At 33.9% G+C, this 18,352-nt stretch overlaps 3 protein-coding genes across 29 annotated transcripts; all 3 read left to right on the top strand.

Moving 5' to 3' along the window:
* Nucleotides 1-2,823: 2,823 nt before the first annotated feature.
* Nucleotides 2,824-6,463, top strand: LOC104761751 (GATA transcription factor 21). The gene is made up of 3 exons (XM_010453246.3): nt 2,824-4,664; nt 4,925-5,410; nt 5,659-6,463. Exons 1-3 carry the CDS (start codon nt 4,404-4,406, stop codon nt 6,103-6,105), a joined length of 1,194 nt encoding a protein of 397 aa, XP_010451548.2. The 5' UTR covers nt 2,824-4,403; the 3' UTR covers nt 6,106-6,463.
* A 1,335-nt stretch (nt 6,464-7,798) lies between these two features.
* Nucleotides 7,799-8,104, top strand: LOC147949221 (uncharacterized). The gene has a single exon (XM_087470656.1). The coding sequence runs from the start codon at nt 7,799-7,801 to the stop codon at nt 8,102-8,104; it is 306 nt and encodes a 101-aa protein (XP_087326782.1).
* Nucleotides 8,105-13,255: 5,151 nt separating this feature from the next.
* Nucleotides 13,256-16,031, top strand: LOC104733665 (uncharacterized). 27 transcript variants are annotated; one of them, XR_015583014.1, is made up of 12 exons: nt 13,256-13,419; nt 13,508-13,573; nt 13,679-13,730; nt 13,839-13,912; nt 14,011-14,141; nt 14,248-14,326; nt 14,425-14,519; nt 14,615-14,923; nt 15,016-15,439; nt 15,530-15,650; nt 15,741-15,811; nt 15,907-16,031. XR_015583014.1 is itself a non-coding variant. In XM_087489691.1 (12 exons), exons 1-12 carry the CDS (start codon nt 13,395-13,397, stop codon nt 15,919-15,921), a joined length of 1,467 nt encoding a protein of 488 aa, XP_087345817.1. In that variant the 5' UTR covers nt 13,256-13,394; the 3' UTR covers nt 15,922-16,031. The 27 variants fall into 27 exon arrangements, 12 of the variants coding, with proteins under 12 accessions (XP_087345817.1, XP_010451532.1, XP_010451535.1 ...); XR_759046.3 differs by having other exon boundaries at nt 15,530-15,658; XR_015583007.1 differs by having other exon boundaries at nt 15,016-15,444; nt 15,530-15,658; nt 15,730-15,811.
* The last annotated feature ends 2,321 nt before the right edge of the window (nt 16,032-18,352 follow it).

The raw sequence follows: 18,352 nt of genomic DNA, 5'->3' as shown, positions 1-18,352 counted from the left end.
AACTTATATTTATTGTATAACCTATTTTGTAACCAACTTATAAGAATTATATAGTCTACCAAAAAAAGGTTGTGTACTTCTGTTTCAATATATAGAGGATCATAAAAGTGATCATAAGTTTTTTAGGTGTCAAAAATATAATACTTTTCTAAATCAGATAGATTCTCCCGTAGTTAAGTACTGTTTTTGTTAAAAAATTGTTGATAATATTTAATAGGTTTTGGTAGTAATCTTGGGAGAAAAACATAAAATCTAGTTTTCAGGAATTACCTTTCAAAATTTAATCCAATAATACTTAAATTTCGCATCATAATTTGATTAGAAATCACTTTCAAAACCTTATCTAATATACCTTTTTAGTGGTATATTATAAAATTAACAAAACAAGCATAATTGGATATGTTATCTAGTTAATCATTACTTTGGCGGTTTGATTTTAAAGTTCGAGCTAGCCGATCGGGTTAATGACTGTCGGTAAAGAGAAGTGTGTGACCACTTTCCAAATATGAGATCATGTTTATGTTTATTTGGGAAAAGAGACAAGACCATATTGTTAGAAGAGTTGGATTCGAATGCTCCATATTGCCCCCTTGCTTGTAATTCAGATAAAATAATCAAAATCTCTTCATTTACAACTTGTCATGTGTGATCTTCTTGGACATTTCGTGTGGATATTTTCTTTAAAGTAATAATATTTTGTAAATTATAACTTATTATCTGTCCATTTTACAAAATCGGAGATCTATACGAAGGAAGGAACAAAAACTCTCTCGGCAATTCATCATTGTATGTGAACCTTATATGACTATATATGGCGGCCGTTACTGTCTCCTTCTTTTTTTTTTTCAGTCCCTGTTTTTGTAATTTTTATTCTAAAAATTTAAAAGAAATATATTTTTAAAAGAAATACTTTATATTTCTTTGCCCAATAAATACATATAAACTTTATAATTTTTGTTGGTCCACTTTGATCTCTAGCTTCTTCTTTTTATTTTATTTTAAATTTCCGATTCATATGTAGCTTTTTATATATTATTTTATTAAAAATTACTATTATTCTAGGTTAAATCGATCTTTTGGTGCGTCTGCCTTCTTTTTTTTTCTTGGGTTAAAAAAATCACGTCTTTCTTATTGTAAGATTTAGAATAGTTTGATTTAAATTCGGGTTTTTGATGTAAAATATCTACAAGTATAGGAATAGGTGTTAAAATCTCGAAGGAGATATATATTAGATTGATCGCATGCTGCTGTCTTTTTTTGAGAACCTGAAAGAACAAAAACCTTTAAGAGCTCAGAGAGCTAGCCTAGCTAAAGATCTCTCTCTCTTTCCTCTAGGGCTCTATCTCTGCTCACATCGATCTCCGTTTCCATTATCCAACGGCTCCGATTAGCTCGCTTTTCAAGAAGACAAGAACCCTGAACAAAGAAAACTTGTCAAACATTATAATATCATCAAATATTGAGAGAGAACTGGTCAAACTACCTTTCATTTGCTGTTAAATTTTTTATTATTTTTTTAACTTTTAATTTCGTTAGTATAGTGGTTCGGAACGATAACACATCAACACGAAAATGGTATGTTGATAAGCATATACAGTATTGTAACACTGTTATTGACATCAAAAATTCTAATGCTAGTAACGTTTACCCACGTTAATCTATATAAAAATACACGTTAAAACCATGCATTTCAAAAGTAATATATATTGATGTAAAGTATTTTGTTCATTCCCATATTACTACGCATGCATATTGATTTGTGCTGTTAGAATATCTATATAACTTGTTTTAATTGATGGACTGACCCAATTTGGTAAAGAATGAAAAAGTTGGCTAAAACTTTTTTGAGCCTGAAACGCAAAACCCCTAGAGGCTAAGACTGATGAGAAGTGATGTAAAAATGAAGAGTACAATTCATTTTTTGTACCGTTTTTTTCTCTCTGGATACTTACCGTTAAACTAACCAATAGTAATATTCATTTTTTCCTGACACCTATGCATTTTACCAGTTTCTTACTCAAAAGAAAACAAATGACTTTTTTTTTTGGCATGTGATGGTCCAGGATCTAAGAACCCACCATTAATTTATCTATACGAGTAAAGGAAGTTGGAGTAAGGAAAACTATCAACTGTGAAAGTACTTCTTTTCATCTTTTTTATCCCGTTTGCATGCATATTATCTTTTTGCCCCTAGTACTATATGCGAGAACGAGACCTGTGAGACTAATCCTAACATCCATGATCCATATAATTATTGTGCTCTTTTGGGCACATTATTTTGTTTGTTTTGGATTGTTGTACTTATACCAATGAAAAACACATATATCATTTGGTCACAAACCAATGGTTTTCTTTGTTAAATATGAAATTTATATCCTCTATATACTTATGATCTCTTTATGTTCGATCGAGAGAGTAGATAATTTATGAAATTGCGTAAATCATTTTGCCCATATAGAATATCTCATTTGACTTTGTACGCTGTGATATTGAGCAAATATTTATGTTTAACTAATAGTGCTAAGTTCGGATCTCATAAGATGCACTGGCCAAATCTTTAAGTTTTTGTTCAAATATAGGGAGTGATAGATCATATTCAGATATAAAAAGCTACTAAGTATAGTAGATCAGATTTTTTTCTTAGATCATTTAGTTTGAGAAACTGATATATAACAAATATAAATTGATGGGCAAAAATTTTAAATTTTGAAATTAAAGATGGATTGTCTCTTTGTGTGTGGGGGTCCTCAGTGATCTGTAAAATCTGATGAGAAGGAATTGAATAAGTTTGGCAATACTAAGGTGGGGATGTTTTCTTCCTTTACCATTCTAAACCTATCTCTTCATCACTCTGTTCATCTCCTCTCTCTAAATCTCTCTCTCCCTCTGACTCACTTCCTATCTCTCAATCATGGATCCTCTCTTTCTCTCTCCTCTTGGAGAGATTATTGATATATCACATGCACAGTTGAAAGGATCACGAGTTACATTTAGTATACTAGGGTTTCAAGAGATCTTGAATTTGTTTTGTCAAGTGAGTCAACTTAGATTATTAGGAAATAAAACCAACGAATCAGTGTTGGACTTATAATTATTTGATCGTTTGCAAATTCATACTACAAAAGCTGATCCACTGCCATTTATTTGGAAAAAAGCACTAATTCCTTTTGTCATGATCTATTTGAAATTATTAGTTTCTTTTGACGTTTTTCTCTTCTATATATATTTAAAGCTAACTGACTTTTTTTTTGTCAATAGAAAAATTATATCACGCTAGTTAGCTTTTCAATAAGAAAATGCTGTATAACTTCTTAAGTTTATTGTATCAATAACTGTTTTCTACTGATTAATTTAATAGAATCATAAAATGATAACATTACTAAGTTGAAAGATCATCTAACCTTTTTCATTAGTGATTCTTTGATACAATATGGTTTTAGTTTAGGGGGTATGAAAAGAACATGAGAAATCCAAATTTTAACTTTTTTTCTTCTATAGTAAAGCCTTGATGAGATATAGGAAACCCTATATTTGAAAAGACTACAAGTAAAAGGATCTTATTTGTTCAACAATGATCATGATTTGTGTGGCTCTCACTCTCGAAAAAATTTATATAAATTAGGGTTTTATTTTTAATTTTCTGTGTTTCTCTAGTGGGGTAAGGAAATTGCAGATAGGGTTCGTTCTGACTGGGGCCGTCCAGTACCATTCCACATACACACACTTTGTCTCTTCTGTTTGGTTTCGTATGGGTGCCATGGACTCACGTGAACCTCTAAATTAATCAATTATACATGTACATATATATTTAACTTTCTCTAAATTTTAATAACGACCATAGTACTATCAACTTTTTTTAATTGCAGATCAACTTCAGCCACGCAGCTTCTCGTTTGGATAGATAAACAATTATGTCCGTTATAGCATTAGTATATGCAGAGAAACTTATAGATTCAATCTCATAGTATATGGTATATTGGAAGAAAAAAAGAAGAAGAGAAGTTTGGGGTAATTTTTTGACATTTAGAAAATAAAAAACATATAACGGACACGATAATCATTACTATTACTTTTAAAATCTTTGGTAAAGGTATCCGGACTTGTCCGAAAGTAGGATTTTAGAACAGTATTTTTTTATCCATATCGTCTAAAAATCACTGTACAAGTTGATGTATACATAAGACATAAGTACCCTGACTCTAGACTCACGTAAACCATATATATAAAATAAAAGTATATAATAGCAACCATGTGTGTTTGGCTCGTGTCTCATCTCATTGCCTTTAAAAAGGATCAAACATAGTATAGCTTGGACTCTTTTTGCCGTCTATGATCTCTCTCAATCTCGCATCTTAACTCTATATATATCTCTCTCTCTGTGTTTTCATCTCTCTTTCTCAGCAATGGGTTCGAATTTTCATTACTCTATAGATCTTAACGAAGATCAGAACCATCACGAACAACCCTTTTTCTATCCTCTTGGATCCTCTTCGTCTCTTCTTCATCATCATCATCAAGTCCCTTCTAATTCTTCATCTTCTTCCTCGTCCATTTCGTCTCTCTCCTCTTACCTCCCTTTCTTGATTAACTCTCAAGAAGATCAACATGTTGCCTACAACAACACTTACCATGCTGATCATCTCCATCTTTCTCAACCCCTCAAGGTATATTTATAATAATTTTATATCAACTTTAATTGTGTGTATAAATTTTATCCTTGCACGATCTTTTTTTTTAGCTGCAAAACTTATGCTTAATCATGTAATTTTCTCAAAACATATATTAATCTGAATTTGTTTGCAGAAAATTTTACATAAGAAAATTAATCTATTAAATAAAAAGGGAGAATCGAAGATATAACTGTACGTATGTCAGATTTGTATTTCTTGCTTGGTCATAAACCTTGATCGTTGATATATATCAGGCCAAAATGTTTGTGCCTAACGGTGGATCATCATCATCATACGATCACATGGTGCCAAAGAAGGAGACAAGACTGAAACTAACGATAAGGAAAAAAGATCACGAAGACCAAACCAATACTCTTCGTCAAAACCCGACAAAACCCGATTCAGACTCCGACAAGTGGTTGATATCCCCAAAGATGCGGTTGATCAAGAAAACAATCACCAACAATAACCAGCCCACTGATCAGACTAATAATAATAATAATCATAAAGGAAATGATCACTGCCCTCTAAATCATAAGACTAATTCCGAAGAAGATCAGAATAAAGATCTCAATCTCAAGAAAGTCTTCACCAGGACAACCACAGCTGCGACCACGGAAAATCCCTACAATACGATCAACGAGATTGGTTATGGTAATAACAATGGCGTGATTAGGGTTTGCTCGGATTGTAACACGACCAAGACTCCTCTTTGGCGAAGTGGACCTCGAGGTCCCAAGGTAATTAATCACACTATATGTAATTATGTCATACTATATATATATATATATATGTGTACCTAAGTTTAATTCATACCTTTAATATAAAAGAAATAGGTATATGTTAAGAACGCAGAGATATTAGATTTATTTAAAGCTACTGCATCCTTTAGACATTAAAGCTTTAATCAATGATATACATGAGTCCAATATTTTATCGCTTTGTTTTTGTCATCTATACGCTTACTAATCTTAATTTATTATTGCAGTCTCTTTGTAACGCATGTGGCATACGGCAAAGAAAGGCGAGGCGAGCCGCTATGGCCGCGGCGGCAGCTGCCGGTGATCAAGAGGTAGCGGTACCGGCCCGAGTGCAACAATCACCTCTGAAAAAGAAGTTGCAAAACAAGAAAAAGAGATCAAACGGAGGGGATCAAAAATACAATCTTTCTCCTCCAGTGGTGGCCAAGGCAAAAAAGTGCAAGATCCAAGTAGAAGAGGAGGAGGAAATGGAAGTGGAAACGGTTCCCGGAGATTCCGAGATCAGCAAATCAACAACTTCTTCTAATTCTTCGATTTCGTCGAACAAATTTTGCTTCGATGATTTGACGATAATGTTAAGCAAAAGCACAGCTTATCAACGAGTGTTCCCACAAGATGAGAAGGAGGCTGCTATTTTGCTCATGGCTCTGTCGTATGGAATGGTTCACGGTTGATCAAGATAATCACGATCTCCGATTACAAAAGGTTTATTTTATAGTTATATAGACTATAGTGATAATAATAATAATAATAATGATTAATTGTTAAATCTCGGAGTGAGTAATTTAGTTTTTGCAGTTGGTCTAATATCAGGAGTCAAAAGATTTTATAATAAGTGTGTGAGAGTTTATTACGATAGCTATAATAGCTCTATATGTTAATGGAGATTTTGGTTTAGAGTTTGTGTCGTTGTTTTTTTTTTTTTTTTTCCGATGGAGCATTAATCACCCGATAATGTGGGTATTCTTGTTTATTTACATCTTTATATTGTGTAACGAGATTTGATAAATAATATAATCAGTTAAGAGTAAATTTACTTATCTATTTATCTTTATACATATATCATCACAATTGAGATCAATCGTAATGGATGACCGGCTTTAAAATGTACGTATATTAGAAGGTATAACATTCACAATTTCATTTTAATTTTAAAAGTTTATACTGACTACGTTGCTTAAGACATTTTTTTTTTTAGAGTTGGATATATCTATTGGATAAATCGGTTGTGGAAATATGATAAACACAAGATATATAGAAGGATGAGGGCAAAGATGATGATGAGGGATAATATGAATGTGTATATAAGACAAGAGATCATATGTAAAGAAGATAATACGTTTGTGTTGCAATTTAAGGCGACGACATCAATCTTAAAAGAAGAGATCTTCAACATTTTGCAAGCCCACATATTTTCTCTTCTAGTTTTTCATAAAATTATCTTACTAATTTATTTCCTACTTTTATAAAAGCATATATGCGGTTGACCTATGTCTGAATCAACCACATGAAGAAATGCTTTTTTTTCTATTGTTTAGGGTCACTATGTATAGTACAGTACTTGCCACGCCAATCATGGATGGATGATTATACAACAACAAAACTTTAAAGGTTAAACAAAATATCAGAATTGTTTTTTTTTAACAATAATATGATCAGGATTACGTAACTTGAAATTTAAGTTTCAGAATTTTACGATACTCTAAATTGTAAATTAAGATTCTTATGAACGTAAAATTGACTCTGACAAATATTACTACTGATAAAAATAACGTTTAATTAAGGCTTCTAAATATCATTACGTAACAAATATTTTTAGTTTTTAATGTCAGTTTTATTCTAGTATTGTCTAGTTTAATGACTAATCTATTTATTTTACTGCACACTAATGACCTCTTTACATAGTTTTATCAACACACATTATTTTACATTATATTTGAAAACAAAATTAATCCAATACGTAAATGACAAGAATCTTTTAACGAAAACATGCAATGACAAGAATCTTTTAACGAAAACATGCACGTAAATACCTATTATTGTAAACATGAACAAATTTTTTTCGATGGTTTTCTCTCTGAGCGACTCGATTCGCAATCGTCCTCAACCGTTATTCATCTTCCCATCATTGATCTTGTCTCCAATTAGGAGTTTTTTCCGACCATGAAATCCTTACATCCGGTGTTAGGAATCCATATCGGCGGTTTTTTTCTGTCAGTTTTTTATGACAGTTACTTGTTTCCCTATTTCACGAGAGTTAACCGTCAACCGAAACCACCATAGAACTCCTATAAATTCCCTTCCTTCCCTCTTTTTTCCGCATCAATCTATCAATTGTCTCTCTTCATCAAACCAGTAACGAAAAGCATGAGTGATAATCTTCTCAAATCCGTTCAAGACTTGGATTTGGGCATTGAAGATGCTCCAATCTTTTTACCACCAGAATTTCTCAATCGTGCAATTGCTGTTAATCGGCACACCTTGGTTGTGACTCCGGTCAATCCCAGAAAGCAGAACCTGCGTACTCTGATCAGACATATGCCAAGAGTCTGGGGCCTTGCTGATGAATGTGTGGGACGAATACTTGAAGGCGAACGTGTACAATTTCGCTTCCAATCTGAAGATTCCTTGAATCTTGTCCTGTGTCGAGGACCGTGGTCCTTCAATGATTGAATGGTCACTACACATCGGTGGTACCCAAACATTAGTGAGACAAACATGAAGATCATCCCATTTTGGGTCCAAATCCAAGGTATTCCAACCCTATGCTTAACTAATGCTATGGCTAGATGGGTAGGAAATAAGTTAGGCTATGTCTCGAAAGTTGATTATGATGAGAATGAAAACCAAACTGGTGCAGTTCGTGTTAGGATAGACTGGAACATAGATGACCCTTTGCGATTCCAAAAGAACATATGTTTCATTGCTGATGAGAACACCATAGTTAAGTTTCCTTATGAAAGACTTCAAAACTTTTGCACCAAATGTGGCTCTCTTAAACATGATGTCAAGGAATGCCCACTTGGTTTTAAGGATCCTGGTCCAGAAAACTATGATAATGATAGCGAGGGGGATGATCACAATGACGGTGACAAGGACATGTCAGAGGTAAACACCCTTCCATCAATGGATCCAGCAAGCCTGATACCGGGTCTACAAGTACCGCCATCATCAACTACTCAAGTTCAGCGCTATGTACCACACCCTGTTGTACACCATGCCCTCCCAAGTCTATTTGAGGACAAAGACCTGTCGGCTGAGCGTCTTTGCTATCTTAAAGCCAAGAAAGCAGGAAAACACACTGCTGATTATCATCAGCCAAAAATTTTCCGTGAGGAGAAACCTGATAATGCATACACAGACAATGGTTTCTTGAAGCGGAAGAGAGTGGAGTTTGAGATCACTTTTAACAATGCAGAAGCAGTGGGGGTGTTGATTGTCCTGAATCAACTCCGGAAGAAGAATCAACGAACGATCTCAGTAGGCTCTTGTTCTGTTAACAAAGGATTCGACGGAGGCGCGGGGGCCCGGTACCCCCAATAGATCCAATATGAAGATCCTTTAATGGAATTGCCAAGGCGTTGGTCTGTAGTTAACAAATTCTCGTTTAAAAAAACTATACTACTACTAAGTGTGATCTTCTTTTCCTCTCAGAAACTCTAAACCAGTGTGATGTAATAACTAAACTTAAGAACGACCTAGGATTTGCAAATGTTATTGTACAGCCCCCTCTTGGTAGGAGTGGTGGCTTAGCTCTGTTTTGTAATGACAATGTGTCTCTCTCCATAATTTCTAAGGATGAGAGACTCATTAATGTTTCAGTTACCTTTAATAAAGTTGTGTTTTATTTGTGTTGTGTGTATGGACATCCCAGTTCAAGTGAGAGATATGAACTATGGGAACGTCTTGAGCAATTTTCACATACTCGTAACACACCATGGCTACTCATTGGTGATTTTAATGAAATAACATCCAACAAAGAAAAGATTGGAGGACCACTACGTGATGAATGGACTTTTAGAGATTTTCGACACATGATTTCTGTGTGTGACTTACAAGACATCCGATCAAAAGGGAATCCATTCTCATGGGTTGGAGAAAGACACTCCCACACTATACATTGTTGTTTAGATCGAGCCATGTTTAACTCTGCTGGTGCTGCGAGCTTCCCAAATGCAGAGACCCATTTCTTAGACTTTGCAGGGTCTGATCACAAGCCTATTTTCCTAGATTTGAAAGATCTCACAAGACGCAAACGTTGGTCATTCCAGTTTGATAAATGCCTAGTGGATGTACCAAGCTTCCAAGAAACGGTTAAGACAGGGTGACTTTCCGACACTGACTCTATGGACATACCAATCAATCAAAGAATAAGGAACTGCAAACAAGCTATGGCGAATCTAAAGCGGGACAATCAGTTAAACTCTGAGCAAAGAATAGTGTCAATTCAAACCAAATTAAATTATGCAATGGAGAGTCTCATTCCTGAGATAAGAAGAACAATCCCAAACCTTCAAGATGATCTTACAAAAGCTTATAACGATGAAGAAAAACATTGGCAACAAATTAGCAGGAACACGTGGATGACTTCAGGGGATCGAAACACCAGCTTTTTACATGCTTTTGCAAAAACATGTTTTGCTAAGAACTGGATAAATTCTATTAAAGATGATCAAGGAATTATTCACCAAGGGGATAAAGAGATAGGAGACCATGCTGAACATTTCTTCAACATCAGGCCACCATGTTTCACCAACGGTTTTTGCGGATTTCACACCGAGAATCATTTTTGAAGCAAATGAAACTTTAACCAAAGAATTTACTAATGAGGAGATCTATTCTGCTGTATGTTCGATTGGGGATGACAGAGCTCCATGTCCAGATGGATTAACAGCTATATTCTACAAAAGCTGCTGGGACACTGTTGGACCACATGTCATTCAAGAAGTTCGTACTTTCTTTGACACATCCAACATGAAGCCTAGTATCAACCATACTAACATTTGTATGATTCCAAAGATTGAAAATCCCCAAACATTAAGCGACTACCGACCTATAGCTCTTTGTAATGTCCTCTACAAAATAGGCTCTAAGTGTTTAGTCCAACGACTAAAACTGCATCTGAATGATATTGTGTCAGACTCCCAAGCAGCTTTCATACCTGGTCGCATTATCCAAGACAATGTTATGATCGCCCATGAGATTATGCATTCTCTGAAGGTCCGGAATCGAGTTTCGCAAAACTACATGGCAGTTAAAACAGATGTAAGTTAAGCATATGACCGTGTGGAATGGAATTTTATAGAAACAACTCTGAAGATCTTTGGATCCTGCGATCATTGGATTAGTTGGATCATGGCAGTAGTAACCTCTGTTAATTACTCTGTACTAATCAATAGAGCTCTGTATGGTCATATTAAACCAACAAGAGGTATTAGACAAGGGGACCCCTTATCTCCTTATCTTTTCATCCTCTGTTCAGATATCTTAAGCCATTTAATTACATCTAGAGAACAAGAGGGTGATATTCGAGGAGTCAGAATTGGTAATGGGGCTCCAAGTATCACACATTTGCAATTTGCAAATGATTGCCTTTTCTTCTGTAAAGCAAACAAGAAAAATTGTCAGGCTCTAAAAGATGTCTTTGATATCTATGAATACTCCTCGGGTCAAAAAATAAATACTTCAAAGTCAATGATAACATGGAAACAGAGTATTTGGGACTACACAAACTCGATTAATGGCAATACTGGACATACCAAATCATGGAGGAGGAGGTAAATATCTTGGTCTCCCAGAACAGTTTGGTCGAAAAAAGAAAGAAATATTTACATACATTGTTGATAGAATTAAAAAACGAACATGTGGATGGACGGGAAAGAAACTATCTCCTGCTGGAAAAGAGATCATGCTCAAATCAGTGGCATATCCATGCATGTATATGCGATGTCTTGTTTTTAAATTCCGTTAGGAATAACTTCAGAGGTAAAATCACTACTGATGAATTACTGGTGGGAAAAATCATCAAACCACCGAGGTATTCCATGGATCGCTTGGAAGAAACTATAGATTTCAAAAGTGGAAGGAGGCTTGGGGTTCAAGGATTTGGCTAAATTCAATGATGCCCTACTAGCCAAACATGCATGGAGACTAATACAATATCCAAACTCTTTGTTTGCTCGAGTAATGAAAAACAGAGATTACAGAGATGACTCAATCCTTGATGCTCAAGCTAGGAAAAAACAATCATACGGGTGGTCATCAATCCTAATCGGTTTGGATCTTCTAAAAAAAGGAGGCCGTTTTATCGTGGGAGATGGTTCTAATATAAGACTTGGAGTAGACAATGTCATCGACGATCATCCACCTAGACCAATTCAAACTCTCAATCCACAGGAATCTTTAACTCTTGATAATCTTATTTCCACATATGGTAATACTCGAGCTTGGGATGACCAAAAACTGTCCTCACTGATTCTGGAAGCAGAGCATACTTCAATCCGCAACATTCATTTATCTCAAGTGCATACACAAGATAAACTCATTTGGAACTACTCTCAATCAGGCGACTACACTGTTAAAACAGGATACTGGTTTGTCACTCACTACCCTTTCGACCCTGGAGAAATACCGGACATACCTCATGGCTCGGTGGAACTAAAAAACAAAATCTGGAAGTTGAGGATAATACCAAAACTAAACACTTCTTATGGCGTATTGTATCAAGAACATTACCAGTAAACACATGTTTAAGAACAAAGCGTCTGAATATTGACTCAAAATGTCCAAGATGTAACCAAAGTGATGAAACATATCACCATGTTTTATTCTCATGTCCCTTTGCAGCAATGGCATGGCGATTGACTGCCTCAACTCTAATAAATATCAATCAAATTTCATCTACTGCAGAAGAGATCATCTCTGACATTATATGTAGATCATCACAGACAACAGATGATTTTGCTTCACTGCTACCATTCAATCTATTATGGCGTATTTGGAAAGCAAGAAACAATCAAGTTTTTAATAATTTCCGGGAAAGTGCAAGCAAGACAGTTTTAATGGCTAAATTGGACACAAAAGAATGGATTAAAACTCAACAACCTAAGGAGTTAACACACAATGCCATAAACAACAAAAAGACTTGGACACCACCATTACATCCATCAATTAAATGCAATTTTGATGCAGGTTTTAATGATCAAACTAAACAGGAAACATGTGGCTGGATATTCAGGGATCATCACAGTGAACCTTAAGCTTGGGGTGCGACAAAGCTCTCTTATGCCGGATCAGCACTAGAAGCTGAAACAAAAGGTCTCTTAATATCTTTACAACAAGCTTGGATCAGAGGTTTTCAATCAATTATTTTTGAAGGAGACTGTGAAGTTTTAATCAATCTAGTGAATGGACAAAAATCAAATGCATCTTTAAAAAATCTGCTACAAGACATTACATTGTGGAAATCACGTTTGCGGCAAATTTCATTTATCTTTACAAGGAGGGAATGTAATAGTGTAGCAAATGCTCTAGCAAAATATGGCTGTATTGATAATTTGTATTATGCTAATTCGGTGATAAACCCAATCTGGCTATTGCAATCTCTGTAATGACATTTGCTAAATCAATATATTTAACTTTTGAGGGAAAAAAAAAAGATAATTAAGAAAAACCTAAACGATTAAACTATGCCTGTATGCATTTTCTCATCATCATGGAATGAGGCAAAAAAGCAATAAATGTTTTTGGCATATAGAGAAATTAATTAAACTCTCATCAAGAGAACACAGTAATAATAATAATGGGTCCACTCTCAATTCCCTCAACATTCAAAAATCTAATTCCAACCACAAACATATATTTCCATCCAATCCTTTGGTTTTTTTTCCTCTTCTTCCATAACCATCAATTTCGTTTTTTTTTTGCTTCAATCCTGCGTGTGTGTGTGGTATACCTCTGACAAATGCCAGGAACTATCCAAGTTTCAGGTAATAACAGAAGAAAAAAAAGGAAGACACTTTCAATTTCGGGCAAAACACCCTTTTTAACAAATGTTGTCTTTGTTCAATTCCTCAGTTTTGGGTCTTATTGATGATGTTCAGACATCTTCTCCTCCAGGTTCTTCAAACACTTCCATTAAAGGTCTTAACTTGACTCTCTGTTCCCTTAAAAGAACTCTTTCACATTTACTTTATGGACGAACTCACGAACATTCAAAAAAATTATAATCTTGTCTTCTTGTATCAGTTGCTATGGGGAAGCTAGAGTATCGAACCTCGGATTCAGGAGACTACATTTTGTAAATTTCTCTACTGATCCTTTTGAATTTTCAAGTTTTTAAAAGTTTGGAGCTTGTTTTTTGAAAGTGTGACACTTTCTTGCTTCTTTGCTTCAATGTGGTAACCAGTCCAGTAACGAGGCTCCGAGAAAATCTGATTGTTAGTCTATTAGATGTCAATGGAAACGGGATACTACACAGAGGTATCTTTGTTTAGAACTGTAGAGAATCACATTGCTAGGTTCTATAATTTTATTAGACATATTTGATTTTCTGAATTTGGAAAGTTTTGGAGGTATAGAGATAGAGGCAAGAATGATTATAGAGAGTGGTTTCTTGGAAGAGAAACTTTCCTTCAATGGCTATGGAAATGTCCAGTTGAAAATGCAGTTTGTTTTAACCGAAGAAGATCGAAATCGCATTCGTTTCTTGGTAAAAACCAAATTCATTGTCTTTTTTTTTTTCTTCATATGTTCTGTTTCATTAAGCTCTGCAATCCAATCTTGATTAAGTCCATTGGTTTTGATTGCTTTGAAAGAGACAATCAGCATTGCGAAAGAAGCACGAGGAGCTTGTCAATGGGAGTTCTTTTACCAAATCTAAAAGCATTGCTTCAGGTTTACTCTCTTGTTCTTTTTGGTTTGAACATTGTTAAGTTGTGTTGCTAAATGTTTATTTTCTTTTCCGGCTTTTCTTGCTCTTGATGTGATGAGAGATCTGTCTTCTTTAAGTCCAATGCAAACCCGAGACATCGTGGCTGTTACTAATCCTAAGAAAAGTCTTGGTCTGTCTCCACAAAGCGAGCTTGAAGTATGGATATTAGTCACTTTGATAATGATGGCTATCACTTATACAATATTTCAAAAGATTTTGTCTTAGGCTACTGATTTTCCCACCTGATGTAGATTAATGCAGATAGAGAACCGGTTTCGCCAAATCTTATAATGTGGAAGCCTGAAGTAAATGAAACTGTTCAACCAAAGAAAGAAGAGAAGCCAAAAATTCAACTATCTTCTTCATATGTTTCCTCAAGTAAGAAGCTTCTGGAGATTAAAAAAGTGGAGAGTGTCTTGCTAGTGAAGCAAGAAGATAAGGGTTTGAGCATACCGGAAAAAAACCCTAAACGGGAGTCAATGAGGAGGAGTATGTCAGAGACGAATTTGAGCAATGTGCGGAAAATGATTAGCAACTTTGAGGTCAAAGTTACTCCTCAGGTATTTTTTTGGACTGGTTTTGAGTTATGAGTCTCTGTGATCAAGATGTTTTTAAAACTTTTTTGATTAAAATTGTCTAGATTTTTTGACAGGATACAAAAATTCGGACAGCAAAGATTCAAACTGGTAAAGAATCGAAGGAGAAAATTAAGGCGCAGCCACAACAGGAAAGCGCTGTGACTCTAGAGAAACCAGAAGAAAGGAAGATTAGCTTTAAGGATATGGAGAAGTCAATGAGTAAAGAGGACACAGAGAGATGTGATGCTTTAGTAATAGTTTCAAGAGATGAAAGGACAGTAGTTATAGAGGAGAAGAGTGACTCTATAAGTAAGCAGAGGCGAAAAAGAATCTCTGTGGTAGAAGTAAGAGATGGTGAGAAGAAACCAAACAAATCTGTGCGCTTTAAGGATTCTCAACAAGAGAATGCAAGAGGATCCCGTCTCTGGATATTTCCAGATGAGGCAAAAGCAGATTTGTTACATAAGAACAGAGAAGAGTCCACTAGGGAAAACATCGGTGAGGTACAAAAGCAATGGCCTGTAGTGGTTTTTACAATCTTTGTATGATATTTCTCAACATTTTTGTTTACCTGATATATTTTTTCAGTGGGGGATCAGCTGCAGAAGTATAGCGAAAGTGAATAGCCACAACAAGTGGAAGAACATTGAGAGATCAAAGAAACATAAGACTGAGAATTCTGCAGATTCAGAAAGTTCACATGGACCTGGTGGGCAGGTGACTTTATCAATCGACATGTTTCATTCATGGCTTATTGATAAACCAAAATCTTATCATCTTAATCATAGAAAATTTTCAGGTAATGCGTGCGTTGATCGTGGCGGGGTTTGCAGTGTTAGTGTTTTTGACACGGCAAAGAACTTAAACAAGGTTAGTGTTCTGCATAAAAATATGAAGACCATTTAGGTTTTGTTTTGTTTCTTGTTGTGGAAGAAATTAAAAGTAAATTTCTTGCTTTTTTGCAGACGAGCTGCATTTGATTTGAGATGGTAATATTGGATTCAATTATTTTTTCAACCAGAGTACCAGACTGTTATACATGTATTATTGCACATAATAAAAGTTTTCAGTTATCCTTAAAAAAAAAAAAGTCAAGCTTTAAGCCTAGGTGATTGATTACACGCATTGTTAAAAGATTTTATTGTTACAGTCACAACCAGACAGTAGAATGCGCAGAGGATCCCTATTATTCAAACCAAACTTTTACAATATTGGATTAATATATACTCTTGAACCCAAACTTTAATATAGATGTAATGGACACAGTAGTTTCAATAATATGCTAATAGCTAGGCGAACAAAAAAAATTTAAAGTTGGTGATTGGAGTACACATAACTGAAAAAAAAAAGAGTTTATAGTTTGAGTTAATGATGTTTTTCCTTTGACCAATTCTTCTGAATACCGATTGATAAAACAGAAAACAAATTGGTTAAAGTTAAGAAACATGCATATACTAAAGGGTTGTTTTAGAATCCTTTATACTATAAAGCACAAGTCACATGACCAGTAGAAATGTGCCACATAAGATTTATTCATGATTTTTAGAAAATAAAATTAAGAAAAACAAATATTATCTGTCAAAAAAAGAAAAACAAAAATCGTAACTTCCCCAAATTTTTTTATTTTTTCTACATATTGAAAAAATAAAATAAAACAAAAAATCTTAAAATCCCTAAATTTTCTCATACACTACACCACAATCTTTTAAACGGTTTTATCTTCTTCTACAAAATGAAAAATTCATTTCACGTTGGACACAAATTCTCAATCTGTCTGGCCTTTGCTTTCTCTAGCTTTCCACTATTTTTTTTGCATCATATTCATCTATTATAATTTGTATGAGAAAAACAATTGTAATCGATCCAAACTTATTGACTTCTTTTCATCTTAGTCTGTTCTACAAAAGAGTAATATTCATTGTTCTTTCTTTTTACTTTTAAACTCATTATACAACAATGTGAGTTTCATTACTTACATCTTTTCTCTTTATTTCAGATTCATGGTCGAAAATTATTACTCTACATTTCATCTACACATCTATAATAATATTCTTCTGGTGTCTCTAATATTTGTTTACTGTATAAGAAGATCTGTAAGTTTTTTTTTTTTAATTATAAAACTCATTTCCATATTATCCTTTAGTTTTTTTTTTAGCAAACCATGTTATCTTTTACTATGGTACTAATTAAATTAAAGAGACTGATTTATTATTGTCTCAAACAATGTACTAAATTAATATTTTCTTATCATTCTTAGAGGTTACATTTTTGGTTAAGTCTTAACAATTTGATTTTATAAACCAGTGATACATGTCCCTGTCCATAGGACGGGTCATAATACTAGTTACTACAATGGATAAGGATCATAGATAAAAAAAAAATTAATTTGGTCCATGTTAACAAAGAGGCCCATTAAAACTTTGTCATAAACGGGTTAGCTGAATATTAAAAGTACAGCCCACATAAATTTTCATAAGTGGAAATCAAATTTTCTTTTTCGAGATAATTTGTACAAGAATATTGCATCTTATCATTTACAGTATTTTTATTTTATAAGATACTAGAGATTGGACTCGCACATACATATGGGTTAATTTATAAAAAAACTAAGTTTGCAATTAGGTTTAGATTATGCGGAGCTACATTTGTAAATGTATTTATTAAAAATGTTATTAACATTCATAATCCAACTTTGTAACAATTTATTTTTATTTTGGTTTAGAAAAGAAGATGATTAGATTTAAGTAAATTAAAAAATAGTAAGAGAAAGATAGTATATCTGTTTATGTCTGTTTCGGGAACCTGTCCCGTCCCATATACGGTATGTCCTGTTTTTTTTTATCTTATAACCATAGTTTTAATAATATTTTATAAATTTGAGATTGTATATTTTAGTCCAACAAATAAGGAAGTAAGTAAAATATTCGCATCCACATAATATTTTATTTGTAAATATAATTATTTAGTATAGCATTTATAACATAAACTTATATTGGTTTACTTTCATCAAATTTCTAAACGTTTGAAATAATAACCGCTTCACCATAAATTTTAGATTCACATGAAATTTAATTCAACTATCGTAATTTTATAATCTCATCTTGATATATTTATTTCTTATTCTTTTTTCTATGAAACTTATAATGTTGTAATTTTATAATTTTTCTTCCTACCCTAAATAAATCAAAGTAACAAAAGAGAGCTTGTTACCCTACAAAAAAATCATTTATACACATAAAAATATGTTGAAACCCCATAAGCCCCCAAATATATCAACCTGCAACAACAACAACATTTGACGTAAATTGTCTTCACATCAAAAGTATATGTAGGATTATTACCGTTCTCTTTTATAACCATTTTACAATCACCAAAGCCCAAAAATAAAATAATAACAATGTTGTTAAGTGA

The sequence above is a fragment of the Camelina sativa genome, chromosome 2 (assembly GCF_030686135.1).
Source record: "Camelina sativa cultivar CO46 ecotype springtype chromosome 2, ASM3068613v1".
Lineage (NCBI taxonomy): Eukaryota > Viridiplantae > Streptophyta > Magnoliopsida > Brassicales > Brassicaceae > Camelina > Camelina sativa.
Note: the sequence above shows the minus strand (reverse complement) of the source record. Positions and strands in the feature narration are given on the sequence as shown.